At 42.4% G+C, this 23922-nt stretch overlaps 3 protein-coding genes and 1 long non-coding RNA gene across 4 annotated transcripts in view; all 4 read right to left on the reverse strand.

The window, feature by feature from the left end:
- The window catches only part of LOC136439423 (splicing factor 3B subunit 3), a 60216-nt gene that overhangs the window by 36019 nt on the left and 275 nt on the right, over window positions 1-23922 (reverse strand). The window contains exons 2-10 of the mRNA XM_066434868.1: window positions 23106-23346; window positions 22275-22351; window positions 21775-21868; window positions 20940-21112; window positions 20222-20363; window positions 19658-19770; window positions 19025-19162; window positions 18550-18653; window positions 18141-18306 (exon numbers count right to left, since the gene is read on the reverse strand). Coding sequence (XP_066290965.1) covers window positions 18141-18306; window positions 18550-18653; window positions 19025-19162; window positions 19658-19770; window positions 20222-20363; window positions 20940-21112; window positions 21775-21868; window positions 22275-22351; window positions 23106-23331 — 1233 coding nt within the window. The 5' untranslated portion in view covers window positions 23332-23346. The remainder of the gene's footprint in view (window positions 1-18140; window positions 18307-18549; window positions 18654-19024; window positions 19163-19657; window positions 19771-20221; window positions 20364-20939; window positions 21113-21774; window positions 21869-22274; window positions 22352-23105; window positions 23347-23922) is intronic.
- On the reverse strand, window positions 2798-7127 carry LOC136439424 (uncharacterized). The gene has a single exon (XM_066434869.1). The coding sequence runs from the start codon at window positions 7079-7081 to the stop codon at window positions 3797-3799; it is 3285 nt and encodes a 1094-aa protein (XP_066290966.1). The 5' UTR covers window positions 7082-7127; the 3' UTR covers window positions 2798-3796.
- LOC136439452 (uncharacterized) lies at window positions 2798-12198 on the reverse strand. Its single transcript, XR_010756527.1, has 2 exons — window positions 10745-12198; window positions 2798-3605 (listed from the first exon to the last, which is right to left on the reverse strand). It is a non-coding gene; the product is annotated as an uncharacterized lncRNA (long non-coding RNA).
- On the reverse strand, window positions 7127-16435 carry LOC136438263 (uncharacterized; the record flags this gene model as incomplete). The annotated part of the gene is made up of 8 exons (XM_066433026.1): window positions 14934-16435; window positions 14677-14781; window positions 14156-14241; window positions 13896-14000; window positions 13375-13460; window positions 13115-13219; window positions 12485-12570; window positions 7127-10677 (listed from the first exon to the last, which is right to left on the reverse strand). A coding segment is annotated over exon 8 (3501 nt), but the record flags the coding sequence as incomplete, so codon positions are not given.

Consider the following 23922-nt stretch of genomic DNA (forward strand, 5'->3'; position numbering starts at 1 on the left):
TGCACGGTGTGCAACCTGGGTAGAAAGCTAGGTTGCCCGTCAGAATTTCAGGTTGCCCCACCTAAAATTCACTGATTTCTTGAAATTATATTTTGTAAGTACATAGTATTACATAGCCTTTAACAATATAACTGGTGCTTAATTGTGTTTTTGTTTCAAAATAAAATTCAATGATATACAATGTAAATAAAACACCACAACCCACAACAAACAAACTTATACAATTCATATGTAACACGGCTATTTTTTTAGTACAAATAAATCCTTTTTTCAACCCCCATAGACTTTTTGCTTTTTCTGCTCTAGGAAGAGTTACACTGCAATAGTTACACTGCAATAGGACTTGTACCTGCACATTATTCTCTTCCCTCACATAAAAGTTGGTACTGGGCATATTTTCAAAATCTAATAAAAGTACCCCCGGAATAAAATTACCTATATTTTTTATTGAAAAATTCACAGGTGAGTTATTAATGATAAACATGTATGATAATCATAAGATAAATACAATAGTCTATGTCATTGTCCAGTTTTTATCTCACTGTCACAACATTTTAACAACTTTGTTTATTATATTCCCCTCCAGAGAGGGAATATACTGTTTTTGCTTGCCTGTTCTTCTTCTTCTTCTTTCTTCTTCTTTCTTCTTCTGCCAAAAACCAAGTAGATGTGCGGTAGCAGGTCTACTAATGGTATTGCAGAAAGTTATTGTTCTTGTACCTTATGTTACAATGTACGGATGTTTTATTATGTAAGATGTAGGTACCTGAAGAAAAGGTGAGTTCACCTGACAATAAATTATGCTAATGAGGACCTCATTTCCATAATTTATGCAGAAACTTGTATTTCCCTTACCGTAAAAGCTACGTATATCATATTTGACATGGAGGTAGCTTAAGGAAAGGTGAACACACCTGGCCATATATTATGCTAATGAGGACCTCATTTGCATAATTTATGCGGAAACTTATATTTCCCTTACCGTAAAAGCTGTGGATGTCATATTTCACATGAAGGTACCTTAAGGAAAGGTGAACAAACCTGGCCATATATTATGCTAATGAGGACCTCATTTGCATAATTTATGCAGAAACCTATATTTCCCTTGCCGTACAAGCTGCGGATGTCATATTTGAGATGGAGGTACCTTAAGGAAAGGTGAACACACCTGGCGATATGTTATGCTAATGAGGACCTCATTTGCATAATTTATGCAGAAACTTACATTTCCCTTACCGTAAAAGCTGCGGATGTCATATTTGAGAAGGAGGTACCTTTAGGAAAGGTGAACACACCTGGCCATATATTATGCTAATAGGGACCTCATTTGCATAATTTATGCAGAAACCTTTATTTCCCTTACCGTAAAAGCTGCAGATGTCATATTTCAGATGGAGGTACCTTAAGGAAAGGTGAACACACCTGGCCATATGTTATGCTAATGAGGACCTCATTTGCATAATTTATGCAGAAAGTTGTATTTCCCTTACCGTAAAAGCTGCGGATGTCATATTTCAGAAGGAGGTACCTTTAGGAAAGGTCAACACACCTGGCCATATGTTATGGTAATGAGGACCTCATTTGCATAATTTATGCACAAACTTATATTTCCCTTACCGTGAAAGCTGAGGATGTCATATTTGAGAAGGAGGTACCTTTAGGAAAGGTGAACACACCTGGCCATATATTATGCTAATGAGGACCTCATTTGCATAATGTATGCAGAAACCTTTATTTCCCTTACCGTACAAGCTGCGGATGTCATATTTGAGATGGAGGTACCTTAAGGAAAGGTGAACACACATGGCCATATGTTATGCTAATGAGGACCTCATTTGCATAATTTATGCAGAAACCTATAATTCCCTTACCGTTAAAGCTGCAGATGTCATATTTCAGATGGAGGTACCTTAAGGAAAGGTGAACACACCTGGCCATATGTTATGCTAATGAGGACCTCGTTTGCATAATTTATGCAGAAACTTATATTTCCCTTACCGTAAAAGCTGGGGATGTCATATTTGACAAGGAGGTACCTTTAGGAAAGGTCAACACACCTGCCCATATTTTATGCTAATGAGGATCTCATGTGCATAATTTATGTTCAAACTTATATTTCCCTTACCGTAAAAGCTGCGGATGTCATATTTGAGATGAAGGTACCTTGAGGAAAGGTGAACACGCCTGCCCATATTTTATGCTGAAGAGGACCTCCTTTGCATAATTTATGCAGAAAGTTGTATTTTCCTTGCCGTAAAAGCTGCAGATGTCATATTTCAGATGAAGGTACCTTAAGGACAGGTGAACACACCTGCCCATATGTTATGCTTAAGAGGACTTCATTTGCATAATTTATGCAGAAAGCTGTATTTTGCATAATTTATGCAGAAAGCTGTATTTTCCTTACCGTAAAAGCTGCAGAGGTCATATTTCAGATGAAGGTTCCTTGAGGAAAGGTCAGCACACCTGGCCATATATTATACTAATGAGGACGTCAGGTGCATGATTTATGTACAAACTTGTATTTTTCTTACCGTGAAAGCTGCGGATGTCATATTTCAGATAACGGTACCTTTATGGAAAAGTCAACAAACCTGGACATATATTGTGCTACTGAGGACCTCATTTCCATAATTTATGCAGAAAGTTGTATTTCTGTTACTGTAAAAGCTGCGGATGTCATATTTCAGATGAAGGTACCTTGAGGAAAGGTGAAAACATCTGGCCATATATCATGTATTTCCTTACCGTACAACCTACAGCACAATAACAAAAACAACACAACAACAACAAGAAGTGCAACTCAAGTAACTTTAATTCCGATACAGGACAACAAAGGACTCTACATGCACTTTGGCATCTCCTGTTGCACTACACTTCATGTAAACATTACAATTAAAGAAGTAGTCACAAAATATCTCTTCTGCCAAAGTGCTCCTCTTGCACTACACTTTATGTAAACAAAAATATCTCTTCTGCCCAAGGTGCTCTTGTTGCACTACACTTTATGTATACAAAAATATTGCTTCCAACCAACAACTACAAAAGGCTTTTCCAACTACTCTAGAAGTCACCAATGTCAACATTACCTCTCCCACCTAGGCTACTAGTCACCAATGTGAACATTACAATACAAGTACAAGAACTAACAAAACTACACTTTATGTATACAAAAATATCGCTTTGTACTAAGAAGTACAAAAGGCTCTTCGAACTACTCTAGAAGTCACCATCATGGTACGTGGACCCTTCTACCTGGCATATTTCAGATGTAGGTCAAACACACCTGGCCATAAATCAGGCTACAGACGAAAAAGCAGACCTCAACACCTGGTTTATGCTAATACTACGCTAATGCGGTCCTCATGTGCATGATGTATAGCAAAGGTGACTACACCTGGCCATAAATTATGTATTTTCTTACCGTACAAGCTACAGCACAACAACAAAAACAACAACAACAATAACAAGTAGTACAACCTCAGTTCTCAAGGAACAGCACAACACTTTATGTATACCAAAAAAAAACTTCCAACCTATAACTACATGTACATAAGGGTCTTCCAACTACTGTAGAAGTCACCACGGTACGTCAACCCTTGCACCTGTACAGATTGAAATGGTATATTAGCCATAGGTATCATAAAGCATATGCATTGTACTTTCAAAACAACAGCCTACCCTATATGGACAGAGTAATTTACCAACACCTGGGCCCTTTCCCCATCATATACATTTTCTGCCCTTCTGCACATGGCTGGCGATGTGGCATGGGTTAATAGCATGGACCATGTGCTTAGTGACCATCTTCAAGCCCCTCTACTGCTCCCTCAGACAACATACAATAAACAGCATCATGATAACTGTAGAAAGTCTGAATGACCCCACTCTTCACTAATGGCACTACTGATGACATGTAAATATGATCTAGAAGAGTCCCTTTCGCAGTAGATGGGTCCTCAATTACCTGCACATACCCATGTGTCTTCAGGAATGATTTCATTGCCTGGCTGTCTTCAGAACCCAACAGGTTCTCATTGAAATCACCAAGTATGATTGTAGTATCTCTGTCCACCTTGCACACATAGTCCAACACTTTGTCTACTTTAGATATAAAGTTCACTTTCTTCTCGTGTGGAGCCCGATACATGACTAAAATCAGCGTTTCCAGCCATCCAAGTGACACATGCACAGCCACACATTCCAACTTGGTGTCAGCTGGCAACGCTACTTCCTGACACTTCAGTGTCTTCCGAACATATATTGCCACTCCTCCGTGACAGCTTCTCACAGTTCCTAACACACTGTCACCCGTATCATCACTCAGTCGGTTCCTGTGAAACATCGTATACTCCTCCAACTGAACATGCTTGTGTCCATCTCCAAACAGCCAGGTTTCCGTCAAACACAGGACATCAGCTTCAAGTAAACAGCTGCTCTTCAGACTCTTCAGGTGATTTGCGAGTCCTTCGGTATTGTGATGCACAATTTTTACACCGTCATGTGCAGACACCTCTTGAAATGGGTTGTAACAGTACTCAAACTGGCTCATGCCTTCCAAAGCCTCTTGCACATCCTCATTGCAGTAGATGCCCTCCTGATTGTACTCAGTAAGGTAAAGTCCACCTAGACTGCGAACCCTGCTAAGTGCTACATATGACATCCCCGATAAAAACATCTTCCTCATACACACCACTGCAGCATCAACGGTCAGGCCCTGTACTTTATGTACTGTGCAGGCCCATGCCAGCTTCAAAGGCACCTGGTATCTCCTGACGTTACTATGCGACTTCAATGTATCCTCCATTGGATGTATAGCAACAGAATTCACATGCTGTTCTTCACGCACAACATTTTTCTGCCTTGCTACTACACCAACCCTTGAGTTGTCAAATGTCACAAACACTACAGCTGGTTTATTACCCTCTCCAATAGACACACCTGTCACTGTTCCAAAAGCTCCATTCACCAGACCATCCTCCACATCCACATTTCTGGACAGCATGACCCGTGCACCGACACCAACACTAAAGACATTTGGTAAGTCATCTGGTCCTCCTTTCACAATACTCTTCCTCTTGTTCAGAGCACCTGTACTTGCATTTTTCTGAAAGTCTGTAGCTTCCAAGGTCATCACAGTCGCACATCTTATCTTCAACATTTTGTCATTATGCTGAGCAACTAAGATATTGGTCGCAAAGATATGTAGCACATCTTTCGGATATTGGTCAGATGAAAAGTCAACAGACAACACCCTGGACAACAATGTTCGATCATCGTCCTCAGAAAGTTTCTGGCTCTTGCTCTTTACCCTCAGTCTATTTAACAGCTGAGCAAAGGCAACATCATCTCTCTGCCTCATAATCTCTGTCAACTCACACACTTGGAAAACTCCATGCCACAAGGGAAAGATGTCACCCTTTCCTGCCTTGTGCAGACTTTGCCCTTTCACTGGAGGAATCTGAAACATATCACCTACTGCCAGAATACTGACGTTGCCAAACCGTGCATCAGGCCGCCCTTGGCACAGTTGCACCAACCGTCCGTGCACTGTGGACATCAGCTTCTTATCCACCATGGACACTTCGTCAATGACAACAATTTTCAGACTTTCATATTCGGCCCTCAACGCATTCAAGGTGCTCTCGGACAAAGGCTGATATTTCATACCCTGGAGTCGTCCTACATGAAACGCGTGGTGGACTGTACTTCCTCCAATGTTGAAGGCAGCTGTTCCCGTGGGAGCTGTTAGGACAACGCAGACTTTGTCCGGATTTTCCTGTGTTGGCTGCAAAAGTTGGGATGCCATATATGATATGCATTTGATCAGGTGACTTTTCCCGGTTCCACCCCCACCCGTGACAAAAACATGAAACGGATCAGGTCGCTTCCCTTGTACTACTTTCAAACACCAATCACGCACAAAGTAGAACACCTCCTTCTGCTTGCAATTAAGCGACTGCATGAGCCTAACAGCAGTTTCCCTGGTCATCTGTACCTGGCACTTCTGTAACGTGAAATGCTCATCCTTCGATTTTGGACGTTGTGCAAGATCAGGAATGTCTTCTTCTGTCTCATCCTCACTCTCTTCCCTTCCTATCACTTCCTGCTCTTTAGAGGCAGCATGCATATCTTCCTGTACATCAGGCAATATTTGCGCCCACGCATCTTCCACATCAACATTCTTCTCCAGGTCTTCACGGGCCTGCTCCACATGGTCCACATGGCCTTCAAACTTACACTTCTCCTTCTCCACGATATCACACACCCTGACAGAATCTTCACCACCCAACAACGATACTGTCCCACAGGTGTAGAAGTCCTCATACGTTCCATAAGGTGGTGGCTTCAAGTCTCTGTCCGAGTAGTGGGGCAAATATAACTTCAATAAATTTGCAAAATAACGCTCAGGCTCTTTCTCCTTGGAAAACTTTGCAAAGCGAATGACAGCAGGTTTAGATTTTGTACGCTTTTGCACAACACCAAGATTATCACGTAACAGATACTTGACAGCTCGCCCACACGACTGACTGCCATCACCTCCTTCGGTTGTCGAGCTAACTACACGGTATTCTGACACAAACTCAGCAAGACTCATCGCACCTAAAGGGTCCTGCTGTGGTCTAGCACGGTATCTATCAACAATGTTTGGCATCCAAATACTTCCATCATCAACATTTCCAGCTGATGCAAGTTTCTGGATGGTTGCCAAAGGCTTTGACAAACGACTTGCCTTCTCATCAGTGGGAATGAATATTACTTGCCTCGAACACTCCTTCAACTTCAGACTGCCGACTCTATACACCGACTCCTGGGCAGACACTTCCCTATGGGTTAGGTACACACTTCCAACTTTCCGCATTTCATTCACTACATCTTCATTGCCTTCCCTAGCCTCCTTCTGTGCTTCTTTCAGCAGCTTCCCCATCTCTCTTTCTGCCTTACTTATGTAGGACACAATGTACTTGGCACAACTGTAGGGATCAACCACATACTGGATATCCATATTTGCATTCCATGCCCTCAATAAATGCGGATTATAATTGTTGACCCAAAGGTCACTAGGGTCACGTTGGAGCATCACCTGCTGTCTACTTGCCACCAGGTTTAAAGCTTCACAAAATTGCTCGCTGCAGACCTGAGCCTCTTTTAAAATGTCATTAGTACTGCATGTTGCAAGCTCCACCTTGCCATTCAACACATCAAACACTTTCTGGAGGAGCACTTTAGCGTCAGCCTGTCTTCCAGCCATGGCTGTTGAATCAGCATCATCCTTCACCTCAGGCACACATACAAATGTCTCTTTTACTGGAGGTTTGGGAAACCCATACCTACACAACTTGCCTCCTTTCTTGCATGATTGTGTATGACCCTTGCGATGCATGTTCACCTCTGTTACTATGTCGTACAACTCTTTGTCTGTCTGCCGATTCGGAAGCTGAGCGGAAATGTACCTATCTACAAACGCACATACCTCCTCCTCAGAGTTCTCCTTCAACTTAGGCGCATCTTTCACCCAAAACAAACAGTGAATGTGAGGCGAGCCGCGCATCTGAAACTCCACGCGATGGAAGAAATCGACCACCTCTCCTATTGGCTTACTAGGAGACAGAATGACATGTTGATAGAACAACCTGACACGGTGATCAAACATCCGTGCAGCAGTAACGGGGTTGCTTCTTAAAATGTTACAACGTTCCTCCCATGATAAATCACCAACTGCAACTCCACCATTTCCTCCACGAATTGACTCTAGGACTTCTGTCCATCGCAAATCTGCTGCGGAAAAGGTACAGAAGAAAGTGGGCAAACCGAGCTGTCTTATCATACCGAAAAGATCTTTCAGTGTCCGATCCCAGTACTGTGGGGTGCCTCTAATTGGCTGGAGAAACCTATAACCTTCATCTGACTTCATAATTTCCTTCACATCCTCTTTGTTGGACAGCATTTCCGCAGAAATGGTCCGGCCGCCTGCTGTAACAGCTGAGCCTTTACGCATAGAGATTGAAATATTAGACTGAATGAAATGTAGCTCATTGACAAACTGAGCATAGAATATATAACTGGTATCACGTGCAAATCGAGCATCGGCACTAAACAGACGCGCCTTAAAATACTGACTCGGTGTGATGCGAATGTCCCGATCATCAGTGAACGAACCTTCCCCTGTAGGGAACTGCACTGGAAAGCACATTGCTTCACCTCCCATGTCCTTAAACACTGACATTGGCCTCTTCCCTTCTCCAGGTGCCACACACAGTACAAGTTCATCATAATGGTCCAGATAGTGCTGCCCGATATCAACTGGTTGCAGACATGTGTCATGTACAACCCCACGCAACCTGCTGTACAAATCATCTTCCTCTGGTTCCTCCAATTCCTCCATGACTTCCGTCACCTTCATGCCACGTAGAACATCATCCAGCTCATCTACTTCCATGAAGTCACCGCACCTTGCAACCTTTTGCTCACAATCTCTTCCAATACTCTCCACTATCCCTCCTGCTCTGTCATCTTCATTATCTTCTTTCTCTGACAAATTCTCACCATCCTTCATTACTCCATCTTCTTCTCTCCATACCACAGCCCAATCAGATAGGATGGTTTTATCCTTATAATGTACATTGCTTTCACTGAGGTACTGCAGAGCCAGGTCAATCCGCAATGGGCTAATCTGCCGGTACATGACATGGCCACTGTATTCCAACTTCCTCTTCAATTTCACTTTTACAAACTGGGCCTCAGTAGGCATCCTCGGAAGAATAGACTGCGTTTCACGAACATCTGCAGGCACACATATGACTGCTCCATGCACACCTTTTTGACCACCTCTTGGTAAAGCGGTTACCTTCATGAACGCAAGTCTTGGAGCTATCAACTGTGCCTCAAGAGTGTTCAAACATGCCAGCTCAGGAGGAATGTCAGGCACACACATCTTGTTCACCTGAGCCTGTGCTGGTATTTTCCTCCTATTCAAGTTACTTCGGCAAGTGTGACATATCCATTCCTTCCCAAAACATTCCAACAAAGGACATGGCAGTTTCGTACAGTCTTCAGTACATCTATGCACATAGTTACCAGTCAAACAGAACTTCACTGCATCAGGATACTTACTCCTGTCACAAGTAACCACCTGGTTACGAAAGAAAACTTTAATGCACACGGTACATACATATGCTAACCCCTTCTGGCATTCCAGCTGAAACTTCCTTATAGCTTTCTGCACACTACCAGTCTCTCCATGTCCCCCTGCAGGAATTTTACTTCTCGCAGACTCTGCTGTCCCTGCCAATACTTCACCTTGCTCCATACTAGCCAACACATCATCCTTCTCCTTCTTGTAGCGCATCCTACGCGCCTGTCTTTTACCCTCTGCATGCTCCACATCTTCCCTGTAACGTGCCTTCTGTTTCTCCTTCTTTGCCTGTGCATGTTGTGGCTCCTTCTCATACCGTGTCTTTTGTTTCTCCTTCTTTGCCTGTGCATGTTGTGGCTCCTTCTCATACCGTGCCTTCTGTTTCTCCTTCTTGGCCTGTGCATGTTCTGGGTCCCCCTGGTAGCGCAGTTTCTCCTGATCTTTTTTAGCCTGGGCAGCTACCTTATCCTGATAGCGTGTCCTCATCAGCCTTCTCACGGTATCTCTCTTGGCCTGTGCAAATTGTGGCTCCTTCTCGTACCGTGTCTTCTGTTTCTCCTTCTTGGCCTGTGCATGTTCTGGGTCCCCCTGGTAGCGCAGTTTCTCCTGATCTTTTTTAGCCTGGGCAGCTACCTTATCCTGATAGCGTGTCCTCATCAGCCTTCTCACGGTATCTCTCTTGGCCTGTGCATGTTGTGGCTCCTTCTCATACCGTGTCTTCTGTTTCTCCTTCTTGGCCTGTGCATGTTGTGGCTCCACCTGGTATCGCCTCTTCTGTTGTGCTTTCTTCCTTTCAGCCACGTTCTCCTCCAACCAGTAACGTTTCCGCTCTCGATCTCGTTTAACCTTCTTCCACTGCTCCTCCTTTCCTTGCAACATACCCGTCTTCCTCTTATCTCCTTCAGAGGCTTTCACAGCTGTCACTACATCATAGTGAACCTCATGTATGTTATCAATGTACAACGCTTGCTCACTATCTAACACAGCACCTCTATCGTCAAAATACTTTTGCCACTTCCATCCCCCCCTATCTCCCCACTTGCTGTATACAAAAATTGGTAAACCCAAACAATGCGAAGTTGCAAAGATCTCTACATCCGTTGCCCATGTGTCTAGATGCTCCGGACGTCTTTCATGAAAGTACTGTCCTATCGACACACCATCAGGCAACCACATTTCATACACCTCAGCATCCACTGCTTGCATATGTGCAGTTACAAACCTACGCACATCTGCATGATAACTTTGCACACCAGTGATCAGATAACTTATGCAGCGGTAAAAACATGACCCATCCCCAACCATCTTACTGTGCTTTACAGGACCTTGCAACGCAATGTTGCCATGTCCAAAAGGAGGTAATCCTCGAACAGGAATGTTCACCCTACGTGCTAACTTCGCCTGGTCCTCCCTGGTAATGGGTGTGAAGAGGAAACCTCCTCCCTCTCTAAACCCTGTTACCTCTACCCCATCAGCTTCCAAGGTCTCCATGTCAGTTGGATGACCTGCCCTGCACGTTCTTGTACTCAACACTCCAAACCCTGCAAAGACAACACAAAACAAAGGACATAATGAAGAAAAGAACACCTACACTAAGTCTGTACTCACCTTCCAACAATGCACATAATTCATGCATCCCACAGCCCAGCAGGTTCAGGCATCCGACCCAGCTCGAACACTCCAACCATACACATCAATGGCGGGAACACTGCCTCTTCCACATCATAATCCTGCCAATGGTCTTCCCACTCGAGTGACAGAGTACCAAAAGGCCTCTCGAAAGACATGAATGGCTGATAACCAGTTAAACTCTGCACAGCCTGTCCATACTTCAAGACCTCTGACAGCCTGCCAACATCTCCCTTGTACTTATAATGAGCACAGAGAGGATAACTCCAGCACCATGGATCCCTCACATAACTGTGTAACCTTACACATGTCTCCTCAAGGTCAACTCCGTCCATACTAATATGGACCCTTGCCTCCGCCTGCAGAAATGACACAATATCTGCTATGCTTGGGTAGTCTGACGGACTCCCTGGCAACTTGACGTACAGGTAATCATTGTCACCACCTTTGAAACACAGCCCCATAACTTCCATGTCTGTAGTCACAAAACCAGACGCTACTGCGTAAACACCATAGTCATCATACTGTACTGTAGCCGTCATCCCCAGATCATCCCAAGGCACACTCCAATCCTCAACACAACCTGCTTTTTTCCACAAGGTCAGAACACCCTCTGTACACCACTCATCATACAAGGCAGGTGTACTCCCCACCAAATCCGGGGGCAGGCTTGCATCAGCTGGCACTGCGTTCTCCTCACTCAACGTTGCCAGACAGCAACATTGCACCACTCGGTGCTCCACCCCAGCACTTGCCATATCTGTTGGAAACAATGGACCCCACTTCAAACCATGACCATCACAATCTATGGGCATGACACTCAGATCTGTACAAAAGTACACAACCTCACAGATTCACCAGAAACATCCACACACACTTACCCACATCCATTTCGATTTTCACAACTATATATCTAGATGCATATATGCTATGCACACCAGATAATATACAGCTATACCACTGTGACACTGACAAAAAAGCTATCATTGAAGCTAACAGGTACAGACAACCCAGACAAAGTACTCAGTGAAGTACCTGACATTACCTCCACCCTCTTCCACCAGAAGAAATGAACATTCCACATCATCAACACATCACAAATACAACACTTAGTGACACCCATGCCCAATCATAATTCACACTAAGTCCACCTCCTTCACCACTAATTCCAACACATTGAAATACATCTCCCTCCATCATTACAAACCTGCATCCAGCACCTTCTAACAAACATCATAGCATTCACATCATACTGCAATACATCCTCACTCCTGATCCTGGCACACCACTACAACATATACCTTCAATATTACACAATTATCTACAACAGTCAACGCCAATACATGTGTTCTTCTTGAATAATGAATCATGACCTCAATGCCTCTTCTTCACTTACTGACGCAAGGACAAAACCAGCATTCATACACACAAAACTCCCACTACACACAAGCTTCACCCACCTCTTCTTCAACTCCAAAGCCTGGCCACCAGATATGCCAACACCAATCGTTGTACTCCGGACTGTTACAAACACCAGGTAGTCAGCAGTAAACCTACCACAACCCTGAAACAATACCAATTCAGCCATTTAAAACACAGCCTTCTACACTTTAGACCATCTCCTCTTCATACAACACTACACCCCCTAACTTACCAGCCTCTACCACCACAATGTTCCACTTCACCACAACACAAACAGATATTCCACTTCCTCCTTACCTCCAAAGACAGTGACAGCACTGCAAACCACCACCTCCTACTTGATGGTCTCCCTCACAGCTGTCCTGTACACTATCACCACAATCCTAAAAAAAGAAAAGAACAAATGTTCATCTCACTTACACACTTCACCTTCCACACAGCACATATTCTCCCAGTACATCCAGTCTGTCCCATTGTCTGTCACATCCATCTCAAATTACACACTGGTACTACCCTTCCTCACTCTATACACAACTGTCAAGCCAACTGCACTTACTATGCCCGTTGCAGCCAAAAAACTGTGACACAGATAGAAAAGCTGCCCTTGAAGCTAACAGTTGCCACCCGTGCCAACATCATCATTCTCACCTAAGTCCACCTCCTTCACCACTACTTCCAACACATTGTAATCCTTCTCCCCCCATCAAATTAGCAACCTGCCTGCTGCAGCACCAACAAATATCATAGCATTCACATCATAGTCAACAAAACGTCCTCACTCCTGATGCTCACACCACTATATACGACATAATACCTTCACTATAACACAATTATCTAAAGCAGTCAAGGACAAAACCATCCTTTCCACCAGCATATTCACATACCATCACACACACAAAACTCCCACTACACACAAGCTTCACCCACCTCTTCTTCAACTCCAAAGCCTGGCCAACAGATCTGCCAACACCAATCCTTGTTCTCCGGACTGTTACAAACACCAGCGTAGTCAGCAATAAACCTACCACAACCCTGAAACAATACCAATTCAGCCATTTAAAACACAGCCTTCTACACTTTAGACCATCTCCTCTTCATACAACACTACACCCCCTAACTTACCATCCTCTACCACCACAATGTTCCACTTCACCACAACACAAACAGATATTCCACTTCCTCCTTACCTCCAAAGACAGTGACAGCACTGCAAACCACCACCTCCTACTTGATGGTCTCCCTCACAGCTGTCCTGTACACTATCACCACAATCCTAAAAAAAGAAAAGAACAAATGTCATCTCACTTACAACACTTCACCTTCCACACAGCATACATTTGTATATTCTCCCAGAACATCCAGTCTGTCCCATTGTCTCTCCCATCCATCTCAAATTACACACTGGTACTACCCAAGTACTGGTCCACATGAAGCTGATCTAGAAATGGGACACTTGTCCAGACAGTAACAAGACAGGTTGTTTTCTTATAATCGGCCAGTAACACACACCAGTCACTCCCACCCCATTACAGGTGCCACCCAATTTGTCGTGCTCTGGTCACAAAGGTTCTACCCTTGTCTGGTCTTTCAGTACATCCAATAGACAACAATGTTCCCCCAACAGTCAAGGACAAAACCATCCTTTCCACCAGCATATTCAGATACCATCACACACACAAAACTCCCACTACACACAAGCTCCACCCACCTCTTCTTCAACTCCACAGCCTGGCCAACAGATCTGCCAACACCAATCCTTGTTCTCCGGACTGTTACAAACACCAGCGTAGTCAGCAATAAACCTACCACAACCCTGAAACAATACCAATTCAGCCATTTAAAACACAGCCTTCTACACTTTAGAACATCTCCTCTTCACACAACACTACACCCCCTAACTTACCAGCCTCTACCACCACAATGTTCCACTTCACCACAACACAAACAGATATTCCACTTCCTCCTTACCTCCAAAGACAGTGACACCACTGCAAACCACCACCTCCTACTTGATGGTCTCCCTCACAGCTGTCCTGTACACTATCACCACAATCCTAAAAAAAGAAAAGAACAAATGTCATCTCACTTACAACACTTCACCTTCCACACAGCATACATTTGTATATTCTCCCAGAACATCCAGTCTGTCCCATTGTCTCTCCCATCCATCTCAAATTACACACTGGTACTACCCAAGTACTGGTCCACATGAAGCTGATCTAGAAATGGGACACTTGTCCAGACAGTAACAAGACAGGTTGTTTTCTTATAATCAGCCAGTAACACACACCAGTCACTCCCACCCCATTACAGGTGCCACCCAATTTGTCGTGCTCTGGTCACAAAGGTTCTACCCTTGTCTGGTCTTTCAGTACATCCAATAGACAACAATGTTCCCCCAACAGTCAAGGACAAAACCATCCTTTCCACCAGCATATTCAGATACCATCACACACACAAAACTCCCACTACACACAAGCTCCACCCACCTCTTCTTCAACTCCAAAGCCTGGCCAACAGATCTGCCAACACCAATCCTTGTTCTCCGGACTGTTACAAACACCAGCGTAGTCAGCAATAAACCTACCACAACCCTGAAACAATACCAATTCAGCCATTTAAAACACAGCCTTCTACACTTTAGAACATCTCCTCTTCACACAACACTACACCCCCTAACTTACCAGCCTCTACCACAATGTTCCACTTCACCACAACACAAACAGATATTCCACTTCCTCCTTACCTCCAAAGACAGTGACACCACTGCAAACCACCACCTCCTACTTGATGGTCTCCCTCACAGCTGTCCTGTACACTATCACCACAATCCTAAAAAAAGAAAAGAACAAATGTCATCTCACTTACAACACTTCACCTTCCACACAGCATACATTTGTATATTCTCCCAGAACATCCAGTCTGTCCCATTGTCTCTCCCATCCATCTCAAATTACACACTGGTACTACCCAAGTACTGGTCCACATGAAGCTGATCTAGAAATGGGACACTTGTCCAGACAGTAACAAGACAGGTTGTTTTCTTATAATCAGCCAGTAACACACACCAGTCACTCCCACCCCATTACAGGTGCCACCCAATTTGTCGTGGTCTGGTCACAAAGGTTCTACCCATGTCTGGTCTTTCAGTACATCCAATCGACAACAATGTTCTACTTCATAACATACAATACATATAATATTAATACATACTTTGCATATGCTTTAAAAAGACAACCTGCATCTAAGATAGATAGATCCCAAGACCCAGACTTCAAACTCGATTTTGTACTGCTCCCCACCCTCCGAAGTTTCTTGCCTCACCACAGCAAAGCCCATATTCCATTTATAACATGCATGGCATCTTTAAATTAGCAACAACACTACTATTACCCCATGTTCCTTTCATAACATCTTTGCCATCCTACAATTATCCCCGACTGCCAGGAATTTCAATGTCCATGTCTTTTCCACCCAACAAACAATGTACACCGTCTTCAATACACAAACACCTTCAACTCTCCCTCAACACAATATAACACCTACCTGGTCTACAAGCAGTCCTCCTCCAATCCGTCAAGACAGCAAAATCCTTCCACAGCACACCACCAAATCAGCATAGGCAAAAAAAAAAGGTTCCTTCCGGAAAACACAATCTAAAACATCAGGCAAACACTGCGTACAGCCTCTTACAGCAGAGATAACATCACTGATGAGGCAGGCCCGAACGTCACTCAAACTTCCCCAACTTTCCAAGTTGGAACATCACACTACCCACAGGGGGTGACATCTTCTCTTCCTTCAAATACATACAAAGGTTCAATACTCCTTCAACTCAATACACATTTTTACTTACAATTCCTCTCCATACCATATGAAGCTAACACCCCATCCCTTCCACACTTTCATCCTTAGCATCTTCAACTTTAAGATTTCCACACCAATACCCCCTCTCCATGCAATGTACTCAACAGAAACTCAACCTTTCCTCACACTAACCCATGTGCCCTCCAAAGAACAACAGATCCAGTTCTCCAAGCAGACGTCACTTCTTCTCCAGGCCTCCTTCACCAACCTACAAATTCTTCTTCCACATAATTTCGCACCCAAACTTCCAACCCTTTCCATCAATTCCTTTCCAACAACACTACTGAAGACATTACTGTAGTATACATCAAGCAATTCCTCATTCCCTCCGCGCAAACGCCACAACAGGCAGTTCTATTATTATTAACTTTCACAATGCTCTTTACAACTTTCTATCTATTTCTTCCTTTCTTTCTTACAATTCACAGCAAATGTAGAAGGGATGGGAGAACAGGGTATGAGGCCTTTTCCAGCTCTCAGCCACATTGTGTAGTAAAGTGTAATATGTTTCAATAGGCTTTAAGGTATGGATTAGGTTATTCTATAATTGTATATGTAAAATGCTGATTGTATCTTATGTTGGATATGTACAGCTATATTAACATATTGCACTATTTCAGAGTGCCCCTACTAGCAAACTACCGAGGTCTTAAGGCCAGAGATCTACAGGCAGATGTCCATGACATTAACATGCATTGTACAGAGAAGTCATCTCTGAACCTGTCTGATAGCAACCTGACAAGACACCGTTTCAATGACAAAAGTTCAGACTGCTTGGATACTTGGATACTTCATGTCTTCCATTACCTAACGTTACATACCATGTCTATGAACCTACTCTTCCTGGAGTACAACAGAAAATACAACAGACAGACTACATAACATTGACTACAGGCATAATATTATAAAGATTACTGCATTACACTTAATTATATATAACTACCTACTTCACATATTCCCTGACTGCTGTCAAGCCAACACCCCCAACTCACATTTACACTGAAGGCACCTTCATGGCTTTAGTGACTACACAGCCCTGAAGTAGTCACTTCTATATTTACCTACTACATATATGCATTTACATACATTGGGGGCAGAAACTTCATATTACTACACTGCTTATCGGGAGGGGAATATCCTGCATTTTCTCGAAAATGTTGCCATTCTAGTTCTATTATCATTGTTGCCAAGCAAAGATTTTTTAAATCCCAGCTTATTATTAGTAAAGTGGCTCCATCTCCACTTCTGCAATTTTTAATTTTGCCCCCAAAAAAGCACTAGCAACATTTCGCCCATAGAAATACACAGCAACTCAAACACTGCCCTCTACCAGTTGTTGCTGGTACTGCAGATTACACGTCATTACTCTCGCGCAATCACGCGATATCCAGCGAGAGTCGATGAATTCAACATGGCTCAACATGGCGGCCAAGAGCCGAGCGCTTCCGACGAATTTTGCGTTTCAGGCACAGTAAAACAGGTTGACTATGGATGCAAACGAGTGAAAAAGTATCGGTAACTTTATTAACTTGTTTAGTTTGGGGTCGATTTATACGTTTGGTTTGAAAATTTACGAGACTGAGAGCGAGTGTGTGTGCACACCACACGGGTGTGTGAGCTTCCTTGGTCCAATTATTTTCTACTTCGTCAAGTAATTGCCGCAAAATCGATTTCTCCGGCCCAAAATTTAGGTAGCGCACCGCGCAACCTGGGTTAAGAGATAAGTTGCGCCAACCAAAATATTGTTGCGCTGCGCAAGTGCGCAACCGGGTATTTCGCACCCTGTGCTCACATAGAAAGAATTGCTTTATCAAAGAAGATTTGGGGAAAAAAGCATCTCACAAGAATTCCTCATACTGTATAACCACAGAAAAGTATATGCTGGGTAAGAGCTTGTCTGACCAAACTGGTTACTGTAAAACTTGAAACATTTGCTGTTGTATTATTTTCGCAGTTACCTTTCCACTTGAATTCATGCATGACACCACGAGTGTGCATTTCCAGTGTGTTATTTCTGTATTACAAAATTGTTTCGAACAAGAAATAAATTTGATGTGAAACTAAATGAATCTACAGTAATCTTCACCTGACAAGACATGATGGGTGAGAGACTGTCCATCTCGTCGACTAACACCAGGTTCTTGAGCCCGCGGGGGGTGAAGAGGAAGGTGTCCCCCTCCTCCAGGGGCATGGCCGAGCTGAACTCAGGCTCCTCATCATCGTCACCAAGGTGGGCAATCTGATACAGGTAGCTGCAGGGGGCAGGATTACAGATTATCAAATTGTCTTCGTCAATTCATTATGTCACAAGAGGTCAAGTTTAATTTGGACTGATATGACAAGTTCATTTTGCACCAATAGAAACTGTTCATCTGATGAAAATGACTGACAGGTTGTTAAAATGTCTGCAGAAGAATAAAATTGGGTTGTATACCGAGGAAAACTATATTCAACTGATTTACCAACATCATGAACTATGTGCGGAGTTTACTTACTGATTTCCAAATTCTGAAGCTACAAAAAGAAAGCCAGTCTTGAGCACACACATACTGGTGGCCACAGGGACTGTGTCAAAATATTTCAGCTTGATCTCTGTCACCTACAAGCAATAAAAAAATGATACATACATGATTAGTATTGATACATGTTATGGGCATATTAATCTGTGTATAACATCATAAAGCGACAAGCAGTGTACAAAACTTCATCAGAGGATGACACCAGTTGAAGTGATCACAAACTGGGAATAAGAAATGGCTTGAAACAGGACTGCCATTTTACATACACTGAAGATCTCCTATCCTTTGCAAAGACTATTATGCATTATAATCCTTAGATGATTTTCCAGTAAGACTTCAAGTGTCTGTGGAAAATGAATAGCTTTAACATCTGTTTTAATGGTCTGGAGTAGGTTGTGAGGCTGTGGTTGGCTATGTGTGACAGGGGCTTAGTTGATGTTCAACCCCTTACCATATCCTCATCTGTCTCCAGGGTGATTTTGAAGATATCTCCCTGTTCCGTCTGTGCCAGGAAGAAGAACATGGACTTGGTCTTGTGGGTGGCACTGCACACGAAGATCATGCCACGCTCAGGGTCGTCAAGGTCATTCTGACAAGTACAAAACATAGAATTAGTCTGAGACAAAAATTTCAGCCAAAAAAACTATAAAAACAAATTCAACAGTTGTGTATTCTTAACAAATTTAATGTACCTTTGTAGAGAAAATACACTTAATAGGATCACTTTCTTAAATTTTGGTTGCATATCTATCAGGGTTCGAAATAGTGCACGCATATGCACCTGTGTGCACCCAAAATTGGAGTGCACACAGGTGCACCTAATCATTTTTGTAGGCTATATTATTATACTATAATTGTACACTGGTGTACAAAACATTCTTGAAATTCAAGTATCTGAAAAAGTGATATAACCTTTGTTGTACTTTGTTTGATGCATTACTTGTTTGAAATTTTGAAGTTAGCTATAGAATTACAGATTGAAGTTCTTTAAATAAACTTGAATATGTCTTGTTGACATTCAGCTTTGTTTTATGTGGTGCACCCAAAATAATATGACCCATGTGGTTGATATAAGGAGCCTTACTCTTCTTCTGGGGATGGGTGATCTGATGTCTGGCTGGTCTCCAAAGTTCTTGTAGGTGATGTAGTTCTCTGAACAGATCAGGACTCCACTGGGCCCCTCACTACCTCCAGGAACTAACAAATAAACATACACATTAGGGAACAACATATCACATCATATTTATACTGTGGCTAACAAAGTTGTTATAATGCTGAAATAAGTTCTACTGTCTTGGTTTGTTGAAATATCAATAGGTGAAGAAATCTTTTGCTTTTTGATATCAGGGTTGTAGATTTAAACCCCAGCCTTAGTTTTGAACATGAAAACTACTGGTAGGAATTACTCTTTCTCAGATAGGATACACTGTGATGCTGGCCCCATGTTTAAACAAGGAGAACCAGGCCGTCAACATGTTAAAAGATGCAAATTACACTTTTCAAGTACAGAACTGGTAAGTGGGGTTTAACTTATCGATTGAAACAAACAAATTCATACCAATGGACCAACTACTTGGATATACAAATAATACTACAAATACAATGTATTACAGTTGCAAGCTTTTTGATTTAGTTGTTGTTGATGTACCTGCAATGAGGAAGTTTCCGTGCTCCTCCAGTGGCTCACTGTACTTCCTAACAACGTGGTTCAGCCCAAGGTCAAGTTCGTAGAATGTGAGACATTGTTGGGTGCTCTGGGAGGACTCTCCTGTTGGGTCGTTGTCTGCGTCCTGATAAAAAAAGGCAGGTTTTGAAATTAGCAATGATATATCCTAAAAAGACATCAAAATCAGGTGGTGACCAGTAACAGATACTGATTTATACATATACAAGTCACAGTATGGATTGTTCAGCTGAGTCAGTATCTGGTAAAGCAAGAAGTTTCTACACATTTTACATCAGCAAATCTGTAAGACTCATCATTCTCAGGATCCAATTGTGACAAACTGGTTTTGAAATTTAGTTGCAATTCATAGGAGTATTATTTAGGTACAGGTCCATAATAATGGAATATCATTGAACTGATACTGTACCTAAATAAACTTACAAATTATATCATGTTTTAATCTCTTTTGTTACAGAAAATGCCTTTCTACTTCCGGTACTACAAAGATTAACAAATAAACTTTCTGTTCACTTGTCTTTCTTATATCATTGAAGGCCACAGATTACATTGTACACAATGTACTTTCAATTGTCAAATGGTTCAGGTATAGGTACAGGTTCGGACGTGTATCTAAACCTCTATACCTGTACCTGAACCTGATGTTACTTTTAGGAAACCTTGGAATGGAAACCTAGCTTACCTCATAGTCTATCTCCAGACAGGCGAACATGGGGTTCTCAAAGCCAATGTCAACCCCCACCAGGTGGTAACACAGTGTGTTGGACTTGTGTGCCTCCAGGGGTGAGGAGATGGTCAGTCTGGCTGCTGCATCTCTGTTCAGGATGTAAACCAGCTTCTGCTTCTCTACCGCACCTGCATGGGGACAAACCAGTAAGCTACTGTAAATGCAGAAATGTTCAAATTGACCTGCAGGCCGCTTTTCATTGAAGTCATGAGGAAGAGGTAAGGGTCGGACAAAATATAGATACAGATAACATCATTTAAGCCCTAACACATCTATCAACTTATATTGCACATGCACTGTAAATGGTTGAAATATGCCCTTTGGTTTTATGTCCGTAGTTTTCAGTGAACATTTATCATGCAGTCATCAAGATGGAAAAATATATTATGTTGCAAATTGTGTTTCTACGGCTGTTTCAACTATACACAAAACACTGCAAATGCCTCCTTTCCCCTTCTTCCACAAAATTAAAAACAGTAACAGTTACTTTACATCTAACCATTTCTTTGAAGGTTTGTAATAAGGGGTTATAATCTTGCATATCCTTAGGTAGATGAGTGTCAAAATAGCTGAGTCAGAATCTGGTAAAGCATGAAGAGTTTCTTCAAGATTTACATCAGAAAATTGGTAAGATTCATGATCATCATTCTCAGCATTCATTGCGACCACATGGTTTATCATCAAGTCCCACAGAGATGGATAAAAAAAGGTCTAGTACCATACCATAGGTATAACTTGTGGTTGTGGCATTGAATGCACAAGTACTGTATCAGAACATCAGAGAACTCACCAATCATAAGTGCTCTGCCTTTGGGATCCACAGCCAGGTACTGTCCAGGTACGATTCTCCTGCAGCCACTTTTCCCAAATGTCTCCTGGTGGACCTACGATTGCAAATACATGAACATAACAGTTACTTACGGCAATGATGTAACCTAAAAAGACAGTTTTCCTTTACCTTAAAAATCATCAAGAGATTCTGATTATTACATGAATGTCACAGTATGGATTGTCCAGCCGAGTCAGTATCTGGTAAAGCAAGAAGTTTCTGCATAATTTACATCAGCAAATTTGTAAAAATCATCATCCTCAGCATCCAATTCAACTTGTGACCCTGTACAATCTTGATTCAAACTTAACGAATGCATGGGGTTTTCTGAAATACAACATTAATTTCAGCCACCCCACAGTATTTTAGAAAATAATAAAATATCTCAAGTCGACTGTCAAGGCAATGCTGTTGTCAGAGTTACTAATCAACACATTAAGTAAGCATGCAATGTACGTCACCTTGTCAAACTTGTTCTTGGCTGGCAGGTATTCCAGGATGACAATTCTCCCTGAATCTGTGCCACATACAATGTAGTCTGGAAGAGAACAGGGAAATTTACATCCAAAATTTTAGGTATACATATCCAAAGTTAGCTACATTTGTGAACCTTGGGCTGGACCAGGACCCATCCCCATAGGCAAAACAAGTATCAATCCCATGTGAGCAGTAGAGTTTAGCTAAGAGTAAGGGATTGCCTTAGTGTGACAGTGCTCTGGCCAAATTTAGGGACGTTATAACATTTTGCAGTGGTTGTAATTTTGTTCTGCCTAGGGTGTCACATTAGCTGAGTCAGAATCTGGTAAAGCATGAAGAGTTTCTTCAAGTATTACATCAGAAAATCGGTAAGATTCATGATCATCATTCTCAGCAGTTTATTGTGAATATGACCACATACTTTATCCACACTCGAGCCAAAGGCTCTTTAAGTTATAACCAATACCTTGGCTTCTATCCTATCAATAGGTGCCAGACCTGCAAATCTTGAAACTTTCACTAGTTTTATTTTCTCTATCAGAACTGTGAATCTTGAAACTTTTGCTGTGGTTTTATTTCTCGGCCAGAACTGCAAATTGTGAAAATTTTGGTGTGGCTTTATTTTGGCGGTTTGCATTGTGGCCGCTCTACCCCGAATTCAGGACATGGCAAATACGTCTCCCTTGTTTTGTAATGACTACTACAGACTTGCTTCAACCGCAAATCTAAAAGTAAAACACTGCGGAAACATCCTACTGTGAAATAAGATGATCGCAAAAGTAACTGAATTTACAGTAAATAGACTGCAGACTCACCTTTTGTTCCACCTGTTAGTCTGAATGACATCAACGACCGTATGACGCCAAAAATCTCCACCGACAAGAGCGTGTGGATCTTTCCCGTGTTTGGGTCGGGTCGCATGAGCTCGAGGATTTTACCCCGAGACGTGACGATCTCCTGCTGTCGTGTTCCGGAGAAGTTGCCATGGATAGCGTGGGTGACACCCGTGGCACGCTGTAACGTCAGCGCGTACAGAAACATGGCGGTAAACTGGACCTGGAGTAAACAAGACACAACAATTCTGTACTTTGGATACTAAAAAACACTTCAATACTAGTATCATATAACGAGCCAACAGACTAAACTTTCTGAGTGCATAATTTAGTGTTGTACATAATAATTATGAGGTCACCTGTATAACACAATATGATGGCTCTAAATTCTTGGAAGCTTAGCATAAGTAGTATATACTCTCCTAGATTCAAATCTTTCATCCCTAGGGTTTATGATGTGTTGGCAATGACCTATCGGCATTTTAACTCAGCTTTCTATTTGTAACGTCTTTTTTTTTTTTTTTGTAACGTCTGCATACTAGTATGATACCGCCCCCCTCCCACACTTGTCAGTCTTTCTCAAGAAACGCTCTTCGTGGATAAAAGTTTGATGCAAACGTGAACAAAAATCAAAACAATGTAGATTCAGTGCACCAAGTTATACTGCAGTGATCGAAATGATGTAAAAATGATTGGATTGCAAACAGGAGCTCCATCGTCTACTCTAGTGACGTACGTACGACGTTAGCGTTACATGCTCACGAACCAAATCATCATCATTCAAATCGCACACGAGCAT

This window comes from Branchiostoma lanceolatum, chromosome 7 (genome assembly GCF_035083965.1).
Source record: "Branchiostoma lanceolatum isolate klBraLanc5 chromosome 7, klBraLanc5.hap2, whole genome shotgun sequence".
NCBI classification, from domain to species: Eukaryota; Metazoa; Chordata; class Leptocardii; order Amphioxiformes; family Branchiostomatidae; genus Branchiostoma; species Branchiostoma lanceolatum.

Bases quoted from the DNA above. Each gene is read 5' to 3' on its own strand.
- LOC136439424 (XM_066434869.1), bottom strand. From the start codon at position 7,081: ATGCTCCAACGTGACCCTAGTGACCTTTGGGTCAACAATTATAATCCG.